Source organism: Larus michahellis, chromosome W, assembly GCF_964199755.1.
Source record: "Larus michahellis chromosome W, bLarMic1.1, whole genome shotgun sequence".
NCBI lineage: Eukaryota > Metazoa > Chordata > Aves > Charadriiformes > Laridae > Larus > Larus michahellis.
The window spans coordinates 16,265,298-16,277,352 of NC_133929.1; the positions used below are offsets into that span (position 1 = coordinate 16,265,298).

General features: G+C 44.3%; 1 protein-coding gene across 6 annotated transcripts in view; it reads right to left on the reverse strand.

The window, feature by feature from the left end:
• LOC141735510 (kinesin-like protein KIF2A) overlaps positions 1-12,055 on the reverse strand; it is a 116,349-nt gene that overhangs the window by 14,138 nt on the left and 90,156 nt on the right. For 3 of the 6 annotated variants that reach the window (XM_074568415.1, XM_074568419.1, XM_074568417.1), the window contains 3 exons: positions 3,255-3,322; positions 1,331-1,444; positions 45-195 (listed from right to left, as the gene is read on the reverse strand). In XM_074568415.1, coding sequence (XP_074424516.1) covers positions 45-195; positions 1,331-1,444; positions 3,255-3,322 — 333 coding nt within the window. The remainder of the gene's footprint in view (positions 1-44; positions 196-1,330; positions 1,445-3,254; positions 3,323-12,055) is intronic. The other 3 variants (XM_074568418.1, XM_074568421.1, XM_074568416.1) reach the window with 2 other exon arrangements.

Genomic DNA, 12,055 nt, shown 5'->3' on the forward strand with positions numbered 1-12,055 from the left:
TATTTATCATCATCTCTTTCCATGTAATGCTGTAAACCACTCACGTTTTGTTCACAAAGCAGTTTGAGATCATCTCTCTGAGGAGAGCTCCCCACACCCCACTGTGTCTCTAAGTCATCAATCTGATTAGGAGCATGGTGTATAATGGGACGGATACCTCCTGCAGCGCTAGGATCAACCGTCAGCTCCTTCACCCTACAGTCAGAAAATATTTAATTTGTAAATTAGTAACTTCCTGTGCAAAAGAGTCACAACCAAAAATAAAGCTCTATGGGTTTATGCACAATTTAATTACTTTAATAAGGATGATGATGTCAGCTTCACAAATTTAATGTACTTTCAGTGACAAAAAGATGTTAGTCCAACTCCTAAAAAGCATGAACCATTGAATTTCAACTACTTGCAGGTGGATTACAGTCCATCTTCAAGCAAGAGGCAATTTTTGATTGAAATATTACTACTCATTAACTGTTAAGAGGGCAAAAATCTCCAAACCCTCAATATTAACTCCTTAACAATGAATAATATTTGAAAGAAAGCTCATTCAGCACTCTAAACCTGACCATCTTTCTTTTTCTGTGCACACAATTGTGCTTTAAAAAAATTAGTTAATCAGTACCCCACTAGCTGTTATAAGCAAATCCACCAAGAATTCTGAAGAAAATAATAATATGCAACCAAGTATCCCAGAGAATTAATAGATACTTTAATTAAAATAATTTCAAAGGTGAAAATATCTTATTAAAATGTTAGGCTCTTGCAGCATGTAAATAGTTTAAAAGACTGATAATGATTCTGTCCAAAAAAAGCCCATTTAAAAGAACATTTATGAAACAGACACATTGAAGTCTGCAACTATGCAAGTTTTAGAACAAATTTTTCATTTTTTAAAGGGAATTTTTTTTTCAAGTAGCACATATTTACTACAATGGAAACTATTTCATTCATCTTCAGAGTGATTAAAAGTTTTAAAAAAGATATATGTATTAAAATTGTTTTCTTTTTTAATCAGACATATTCAAATTATCCTAAACACAAACTTGTCAGATTTGGTCCACTAAGTGTACAAAGGTGACATCACCATTTTTTTAAAAATGTATGAAGGAAACTAGCAAGCCTGGATACAGTGTGGAGTGTGGATGTTTAAGGAGGGTGAACAAAATAGTGGCAAGATGATTGCAGATCATGCAGAACCATCACCTGCCAAACAAAATAAAAACAAAGTATGCGTGACTCAAGGCAAGGGGACTAATGAAAAGTTGGTCTGTAAAATTACATTGCCAAAAAGAAAACTTAAAAGTAAAGATTCCATGTATAGAATGAAGTAGACCTGGTCACTGAAGGAGAAAAGTTGTCATACTCATAGGAAGGAGAGAGATCAGAGCGACTGCCACTACCCTGTGAGAAGGGAATGTCTGAAGGACTAATTCCAAATTCCTTTACTCTGCAGCAGCAAAATACAGCAGCAAATTAAAAGAAAATGTTTTCGTAAACACAGTTAAAACGACAACTCTTTGTTTAGCATTCTTCTTTAATAGTTTAACAATAAAATTACTTTTATATTAAAAGACAAGTAAGAGTGTTGATATATTTAAACCTTCTGCAAATAGAGTTACAGATCACTAACAAAATTGAACAAAATCAGTGCTGCTAATTTGCAGGAGACTATAATAGCAATGTTTTCAGAAGAGTAATTCCAGATTTCAGTTTGCGCAGTTAATAAAATTTGCTCTACGTTCAATATTCCATTAAACTGCTCCTTTTAACTTATCAAACCACTACAATACTTTAAATTCTATACTGCCCCCGTCTTACGCTGCACAGACACTGGTATTCAGCACCTAAAAACTAATCGTACTATGAAAATGATATATTGCTAGAAAAAATTAAAACACTACACAAAACACATGAAGCTACTTTACAGTGATAGTCATTTACTCCATAACAACATACAAATTTAACACCAAGGGGAAGAAACAGTTTCAGCACAATAATTTAGTATAGTAGAAATAGGTATTTAATTTGTTTTGCAGTGTCTTTTTCTGGAGTCACTTCAGCAATGCATATTCTATAAGGGATAGAAAGATCCAATGAGTCTTGATCCAATGAGTGTAACATCCTTCATTATGTTACTGTAAGCAGGGGAGCAGATGGGGAATAGTAGGGGACCAGGAAGGAAATCACATAGACTGGTCCAAGCCAGGCAGATTTGCTACTAACTCCCTTGATCCAAACACAAAGACATTCCTATACCAATCGGTAAGCTTCCCTAGCAGCCCTTTGTGCCCAATTAGCGACTGGCCGGGGGGAGGTGCCCAGCCAAGCAGGAGAAACGTGGTTCTGCCCTATCTTTCACTGGGGCAAGCAGGCCACTAGGTGGTAGCCTCTTCTGGCAAAACCAGGATTTCTGATGGCACAGAAGCTTGTTTGTTCTTTGGAGCAAAGCCGGGGGGAGGGCGGGGCGGGTGTCTGGGTCGCAGGTCTGACTACAGACACATGCAGGACGCCATCTCCACAGACATTAAACTAAGGAGAACTGCAGCTGGGGAAGGCTCCTTTCTCACTCACTGAAGAGACGAACACTTTTAGAGCAGTACAAGTCTCAGAGGTGCTGCATCAACCTCTGGAGGCACTAATTTCTCTACGCTGATTATAACGTCACTGTTGGATTAACTGACTCTTTACTTAGGGGTCTCAGATATTTGCCTGAAGTTGGGAAGTATAAAATTTGGGCCAGAGCAACCGCAGAATTTTCATAAGAATAAACCAGTTGAGATAGATCTATATATGATACGATATGCTTTATCATATATATAAAAGAAACAGGCTGGCAACTGAATGCAATTCCACCAAGGTGATGAAAAATCCCATTGCAGAAAGGTATTTAAGCTAACACTCCAGGGAATCATCATGAAAACCGACTACCCCTAATGCAAGAGGTGATGCCTCCAGAGCAGGGACAAAACTAATAGGGGCATCTCCCAGATTCCTTGCAATCCACACTATATCCATCTCTGGATAATGTCTTAAATGCAGTTTCTATTGATTCTCTCGTAATGGTTTTAAAAAGTAACAAGTTAAATTAAATGTGAGCCTGAATCAGTAATCAGTATTTTAGTTTTAATCTTATTAAGAAATGCAAGTATGCTAAAATTATTCAAGTAGTTAAAATAATTATACATCATGGAACAACAGTATTCCAAACATCAGTGATCAAAAGCCAGTATAGCTATAAGCAATAACATTTTCCATACCTATTTGCATATCTCAATGTATTTAGACTGTTTTCACATGATGCCATCCCTGGAGAAATTGTAGCGATCTGGAGAAAACAAGCCATGCATTAATAAATCACTTTGTACAGATGAAAGGGTAGATGAATTCAAATTAACTTTATTTCTTTTTATCTCCACTTTAATTTGAGATGTTCTACAAAAACTGTCTACTATGTACAGCTGTCCTAATACAGTGACATCTCAAGAAGAGAGATGTCAAGTCAAAGCTTCAATTTAATTTTTTCAACCATACCTGAAACATTAAGAATTCATAGAAATTTCAATTTCCTCCATCTCACACTCTTCATAACATAATATGTAAATACAAAACTCTAATTGAAAAAATAAGACTCCTCAAAAAGGGAAATATGCAACTCAGTAGAAAGTAAAGTCTAATGTATCCTGCAAACAATTATCAGATTATTTTTATATATATACATATCTTTGTAGGCTGTTCTCCATTCAAGCAGACTGTATAATTATTTGAGAGATCTATTTTGGCCACAGCCCAAAACTGTACTTTTTATTAAAGATAAGCATGTGTTTAACTATTTTCCTAAGTAAAGATTTATATTTTTTTTCTGAACTGGACGTTATCTGTAAATACTGCTTGATAGCTAACTTATTATCAAACATATCTGGAATCTATAAATGTTTCCTTTTCCAGTTAAATAAAATACCCTGAAGATCTCACCTTCTTTTCAGCACTCAGCAAAAATAATAACTGTGATTGGGCAACAGTGGCATCATTATTTGTCCTAGCTTCTCTCAGTAGTCCAATTTTTTCATTTGTGCTCCTTTCAGGAGAGCCATAAAGGCACTACCCAGGACAAACACCTCTATGATCCTAACAAACACATTTTTTCTGGCAGCACAGCATCAGGAGACTGAAACTGATGAAGATTAGATAATTCTGGTCTTCTCTTTCATCCTGCTGATGACATTACTGCACGAAAGCACAGGTAGTCATCCTGAGAGGAATTTCTCCTACTGGGAAGAAAGGAAAAATATGCAGTGGGAGGGGGTTAGAAAGTCTAAAGAGCCTGCTACCACATAGACTTAAATTTAAACCTCTAATACTGGTACGCATCAGTTACTAATGGAAACAAGCGTAGATTTTAAAAGATTGTATGATTCCATGTCTCTCTATAAAGCATTCTGGGTGCTAATTAACAAAAAACTACAAGTTCCTAAAATCCGGCCAGTCATTTAACGTGAAAGATGCATGTATCTCTTTCATCAGTTTAATGTTCAGAGTACACCACACACGACACATGTCATAATGCCAGAGGACTGCTCTAACTTTTTGAAGCATATAGGGAAGTGCCACTGTAGGTGCTGTCAGCCGTGCCGATGCCCCCTTCAGGGCACAAGAACCCATGCATAAGACTCAGTCTGTTGAATAGAAACGTGCACTACATCATATGCCCTCGTGCCTCAACAAGTCCAGTCCAGGCAGGACAGGAGGACTCCGACCTCTCTGTCATTCACTTCCTCATTCGTAATTCTAAATGAGGATGGAAAAAGCAGCACTATTTATGGATAGGAATATCCTTAAGGCCTGTAATTATCATTCTTCCTATTTTGAACGTGTCTACATCACTTATAAGCCATCACAGTGGGATCAATGTCCCTTTTGGGACATTGAAGTCACCAAATTCCTACTCCCTCCCTGGAGAGCTGAGGGGTCTGGCACTTCAGCTATGACTGCAGCATGTCAAAGATGCAGCATGTCAAAGATACAGTACTGGTTAAAAAATTAGACTATTCTATGTAGCTACTTTGCAAATTTCAAATTATGATATGTTATCCTACTATGTAACTTTTCAAAAACAACTTGAAATACTGTGTTCAGTTTTGGGCCCCTCACTACAAGAAAGACATTGAGATGCTGGAGCAGGTCCAGAGAAGGGCAACAAAGCTGGTGAGGGGTCTGGAGAACAAGTCTTATGAGGAGTGGTTGAGGGAACTGGGGTTGTTCAGTCTGGAGAAAAGGAGTCTGAGGGGAGACCTTATTGCTCTCTACAACTACCTGAAAGGAGGTCGTAGAGAGGTGGGGGTCAGTGATAGGACAAGAGGAAATGGCCTCAAGTTGCACAAGGGGAGGTTTAGATTGGATGTTAGGAAAAATTTATTCACTGAAAGGGTTGTCAAGCATTGAAACAGGCTGCCCAGGGAAGTGGTTGTCACCATCCCTGGAGGTATTTAAAAGATGTGTAGATGTGGTGCTTAGGGACATGGTTTAGTGGTGGTTTTGGCAGTGTTAGGTTGATGATTAGACTTGATGCTTTTAAGGGTCTTTTCCAACATAAATGATTCTATGAAATGGTTTTGGAAACTATTTAAGGACAAGAACTTCATTAAAATTGAAACAACTAATAAAGTTTAGAAAAAAATTTATGCTAATTGCACATCTCTGGATTTCTTTAGAATGACACAGATCCTAGTCATAACTGTCCACGGGAAAGTTATTTTCAAAATATTTTTTTGAAATTTGACAAGAATAAGTTTCTGAAACATATTTTAAACATATATACAGATGAGGTGCTCCATCCCTAAAGACGTAACTTTTAAAATTGTAACAAGAAATTCCATAAATTATAAAAGGCAAAGTCAAATAAAAATTAAGTACAGAAATTTCCAAAAATATTTGACTCAAACATACCATTTAAAGGAAGTGGAAAAAGCCCAGTAGGTATTTTATATCAGGACATTTCACAAAACTCTCAGAAAGTTAAAATCACAAATTTTTAATACATTTTATATGTTTTCCATATTAAAAAATATCACGTATTTGCAAAATGTCTTATTCTCTAATAGCACATTAGAACATTGGATCAAATCTTTGTATTGTTGAGGAATCCTTTTGCAATAAATGCCTCCTCACTGACAAGTAAAACTAGCATCTTAAGAGGTTGAATTTTGATGAATTATCTTACATGTTCAAGAAAAAATATTCTCAAAATGAATAATACTTCTATGTTGCAATCTCTTTAATTTATTCTGTCTGTAACAGAATAAAATATTTTGTAGGAAATGCTATAATCATCTACATGTTAACTTGTTATAACAGTATTGTACAGCTGTATTGGGTTTGCGTGGCAAGGTTTTGGTAGTGGGGGGGCTACAGGGGTGGCTTCTGTGAGAAGCTGCTAGAAGCTTCCCCCATGTCCATAAGAGCCAAGGCCAGATGGCTCCAAGACGGACCTGTCGCTGGCCAAGGCTGAGCCGATCAGCGACAGTGGTAGTGCCTCTGTGATAACATATTTAAGAAGGGGGAAAAAACAAAATGGGGAACCAACATAAGCGGAGAGAGGAGTGAGAATATGTGAGAGAAACAACCCTGCAGACATCAAGGTCAGTGAAGAAGGAGGGGGATGAGGTGCTCCAGGCACTGGAGCAGAGATTCCCCTGCAGCCCACGGTGAAGACAATGGTGAGGCAGGCTGTGCCCCTGCAGCCCATGGAGGTCCACGGTGGAGCAGATATCCACATGCAGCCCATGGAGGACCCCACGCTGGAGCAGATATCCACATGCAGCCCATGGAGGACCCCACGCTGGAGAAGATATCCACATGCAGCCCATGGAGGACCCCACGCTGGAGCAGATATCCACATGCAGCCCATGGAGGACCCCACGCTGGAGCAGATATCCACATGCAGCCCATGGAGGACCCCACGCTGGAGCAGGTGGATACACCCAAAGGATGCTGTGACCCCGTGAGAAGCCCGTGCTGGCAGGACCTTTGGCTCTGCGGAGAGGAACCCAAGCTGGAGCAGGTTTGCTGACAGGACCTGTGACCCCATGGGTGACCCACACTGGAGCAGTCTGTTCATGAAGGACTGCACCCTGTGGAAAGGACCCATGCTGGAGCAGTTCGTGAAGAACTGCAGTGCATGGGAAGGACTCACTTTGGAGAAGTTCGTGGAGGACTGTCTCCCGTGGGAGGGACCCTATGCTGGAGCAGGGGAAGAGTGTGAGGAGTCCTCCCCCTGAGGAGGAAGGAGTGGCAGAAACGATGAGCGATGAACTGACCACAACCCCCATTCCTGTCCCCCTGTGCCGCTCGGGTGGAGGAGGTAGAGAATGTAGGAGTGAAGTTGAGCCCGGGAAAAAAGGAGGGGTGGGGGGAAGTTGTTTTAAGATTTGGTTTTTATTTTCTCATTACCCTACTCTCATTTGATTGGTAATAAATTAATTTCCCCAAGTCGAGTCTGTTTTGCCCATAGCGTTAATTGCTGAGTGATCTCCCTGTCCTTATCTCGACCCACGAGCCTTTCGTCATATTTTCTCTCTCCTGTCCAGCTGAGGAGGGGAGTGATAGAGCAGCTTGGTGGGCACCTGGCGTTCAGCCAGGGTCAACCCACCACAACAGTATATAACAGTATTGAACATAAAAATTTCTTCTATGGTTTAATTTACTTCGCATAAAGTAGACACTCTTCTAGAGAACATAGCAGTGATCTCTGCAGTCAGCTGCAGAAATCTGAAATGAAAGTACCCATTATTAAACTATTTTTGCATTAATTTTTAGAAGTTCAAAGCACCACAGTTAATTACATGGCTCTGCTGCAAACAAGCAGTCAGTGTACCTGGAGAATAAGTACTCTTTTAATTTAATAAAATACTGTTCAACTTGAGTTATTATAAAACCATAATGACTTGCCCTTCTCTTTCCCTGTATATTTCCAGTGCAGGTAAGTCCGCACTGGGGAAGGGAATCGCAGCAAAAAAGGGTCGGCTAGGGGCTCGTTTTCGAGGGTTTTCGAAGCTAGGAAAAGCGGCAAGTACGGGCCGGTACCCGGCACTTCCAAGGGGCGGAGGCAGCTGAGGAGCCAAGGGCAGAGCCAGCACTCCCGGCGGCAGATCTAAACGAGGCGGGGGTGGGACCACTCCCCCCCCCACTCATAAAAGAAGCCCTTCGGGAGAACAGTGACTAGGTCGCTGCGCACTGAGCAAGCAAATAGCAAGTGGGCGTTGCCTGGGTGTCACCCAGGGAATCACCCAGGAGCCCCACGACAAGGGTGTATGTCCTGGGCTGGCAAAGAGGGCAGCCAAACAGGGAGTGACACACCAGTCTGGTCACAGCAGTTTGCACGGCAGTTCGTGCGGGACAGGGCTGAGAGACTGCTAACCCAGCTAGGAAGCAATGGTATCTACTTGTAAGAAGACCATGGCATCCATGAGCTCCACAACCACCAGCTCTGATGCAGCCTCTCAGAGGGAGCTCCTGTGGGAACATGCTGCCACACAGACATCAGGCTGCAGGGTGTGCCCTGCTCTTCTGCAGGTGTCAGATGGCAGTGGTGGGCACACCTGTGGGAGATGTGCTCAGGTAGAGGATCTCCCCTGCTTAGTGATGGAGCTCAGGGAGGAGGTAAGCATGTTGAGGAGCATCAGAGAATGCGAGAGGGAAATAGATGCTTGGAGTAGAATCCTGCATCCCACAACAGAAACCCAGCAGTCAGACAGAACCCCTGCAACAGAGAACTCCCTATCCTCTCTCACCTCAACTGAAGGCGGTAACCTGGAGGACAGGGGGCAATGTCAGGAAGCTTCTGCCTGGCGCAACAGGCGCTGCACTCAGGACTGCCTGGCAACTACCCCATCTTCCCAGGTGCCATTATTTAACAGGTACAGTGCTCTGCAAGGGAACCTGGATGATGACAAGCGTGATAGTTCTCCTACCTTGGAGGTGTCAGCGAGGTCTAGTCAGACCTCCCCTTGCATCAAAACCTCTGTGGTAAAGAAGAAAAGATGGGTCATTGTCATAGGTGACTCCCTACTGAAGGGAGCGGAAGGCCCAATATGCAGGCTGGACCTGGTACATAGGGAGGTCTGCTGCCTCCCTGGGGCCTGGGTCAAGGACGTGAAGAGGATGCTTCCTTCCCTGGTATGGCCCTCAGACTATTACCCCCTTTCGATCTTTCCGGTAGGCAGCAACGAGGTAGCGAAAAAAAGGGGACTTCAAATCAAAGGGGACTTCAGGGCCTTGGGAAGGTTGGTAAAGGAGTCTGGGGCGCGGGTTATTTTCTCCTCACTCCTGACACAGCACTGGGCTTATTGGCATCTGATGGGAGACACCTTTCTCAAAGGGGGAAGAGGGTCTTTGCCCAAGAGATTGCGGGGCTGATTGACAGGGCTTTAAACTAGATGTGAAGGGGGAGGGGGATGATAATATCAGGCTTGTCTGTGACAAGCTGTAGGACACCACATCAGGGTTAGAGGGATGGGGCACTAGTAAAGACCTTCGCCCTGTTGCCCCGAGGCATGCTGGGGATGCTACTTCACAGCCAAAGTCTTACGGAGACGAGACAGGGGCTCCTGAGGTAGTCAGAGTCAGCACGGAAATACCCCAAGGGGTGCTTCTCTAAGAAGGCATCACAGCCAACAGCCAGGCTGAAGTGCCTCTACAAGAACATACACAGCACGGGCAACAAACAGGAGGAGTTGGAAGCTACTGTGCTGCTGGAAAGATACAACATAGTGGCCATTACTGAATCCTGGTGGGACGAATCCTATGACCGGAACGCGGCTATCGATGGCTACGGGCTGTTCAGAAGGGACAGGCGAGGAAGGAGGGGCGGAGGTGTTGCCCTCTTTGTTGCTTAACAAAGCAAGGGATAGAGTGTGAAGAGATGTCCCTAAAGAAAAGCCAAGAGGAAGTCAAAAGCTTATGGGTAGGCATTAGAGACCAAGGCAACATGGGGAACCTTGTGGTTGGTGTCTACTACAGGCCGCCTGATCAAGGGGAGCCTACTGATGAAGCCTTCTTCCTCCAGCTTCAGGAGGCATTGCACTCGAAGGCTCTCGCCCTGCTGGGGGATTTCAACCACCCCGACATCTGCTGGAAAAGTAACATGGCGAGCTGTAGACAATCCAGGAGGTTCCTGGAGTGCCTCGACGATAACTTCCTAAGACAGGAAATAGACAGCCCTACCCGAGGGGATGCCATACTGGACCTCATAGTCACCAATGCCAGTGAGCTCATTGGGGATGTCAAGACTGGAGGCAGCCTGGGCTGCAGTGACCACACGTTGGTGGAGTTCACAGTCCTGAGGGATATGTGTCAGACGAGGAGCGTAGTCAGGACTCTGAATTTTAGGAAAGCAAACCTCCAGCTCTTCAAGGAGTTAGTCAACAGGACCCCCTGGGAAACAGTCCTCAGGGACGAGGGGGCAGAACAGAGCTGGCAGCTCTTCAAGGATGCTTTCCATAGAGCACAAGAGCTCTCGATCCCCAGGTGTAAGAAATCAAGCAAGAAAGGGAGGAGACCAGCATGGCTGAGCTGGGACCTGCTGGTCAAACTAAAAGGCAAGAAGGAACTGCACAGGCAGTTCAAGCAGCATCAGGTGTCCTGGGAAGAGCATAGGGATGCTGCCCGGTTATGTAGGGATGAGGTCAGGAAGGCCAAGGTGTGGCTGGAGCTGAACTTGGCAAGGGATGCTAAGAATAACAAGAAGGGCTTCTACAAGTACGTCAACCAGAAAAGGAAGGTCAAAGAAAGCATACCCTCCCTGATGACCAAGAATGGCAAACTGGTAACAACAGACGAGGAGAAGGCTGAGGTTCTCAACAATTTTTTGCCTCGGTCTTTACTGCCAGCCTCTCCCCTCTCACCTCCCGGGTTGAAGGACCGCAAGAGGGGGACCTGGGGGACAAAGTCCCTCCCACTGTAAGTGAAGACAAGGTTCGTGACCACCTGAGGAACCTGAATGTATACAAGTCCATGGGACCTGATGAGATGCACCCCAGAGTCCTGAGGGAAATGGCTGATGCAGTTGCCAAGACACTCTCCGTGATATTTGAAAAGTCATGGCAGTCAGGTGAAGTCCCTGGTGACTGGAAAAAGGGAAACATCGCACCCATTTTTTAAAAAGGGGAGAAAGGAGGACCCTGGGAACTACCGCCCTGTCAGCCTCACCTCTGTGCCTGGGAAGATCGTGGAACAGATCCTCCTAGAAGCTATGCTAAGGCACATGGAGGACAGGGAGGTGATTCAGGACAGACAGCGTGGCTTTACTAAGGACAAGCCCTGCCTGACCAACCTGGTGGCTTTCTGCGATGGAGTGACTGCATCAGTGGACAAGGGGAGAGCAAGGGATATCATCTATCTGGACTTCTGCAAGGCCTTTGACATGGTCCCCCACAACATCCTTCTCTCTAAGTTGGAGAGATATGGATTTGATGGGTGGACTGTTCGGTGGATAAGGAACTGGCTGAATGGTCACATCCAGAGGGTGGTGGTCAATGGCTCGATGTCCAGATGGAGAGGGGTGACAAGTGGTGGCCCTCAGGGATCCATACTGGGACCGGTGCTGTTCAACATCTTCGTCAATGACACAGACAGTGGGATCAAGTGCACCCTCAGCAAGTTTGCCGATGACACCTAGCAGAGTGGTGCGGTCAACGTGCCAGAGGGACGGGATGTCATCCAGAGGGACCTGGATGAGCTAGAGAGGTGGGCCCCTGCAAACCTCGTGAAGTTCAACCAGGCCAAGTGCAAGGTCCTGCACTTGGGTCAGGACAATCCTCATTATCAATTCAGGCTGGGGCATGAATGGATTGAGAGCAGCCCTGTGGAAAAGGACTTGGGGGTACTGGTGGATGAAAAGCTGGACATGAGCCAACAATGTGCACTTGCAGCCCAGAAGGCCGATTGCATCCTGGGCTGCATCAAAAGAAGCATGGCCAGCAGATCCAGAGAGGTGATTCTGCCCCTCTACTCTGCTCTGGTGAGACCCCACCTGGAGTACTGAGTCCAGCTCTGGAACCCTCAG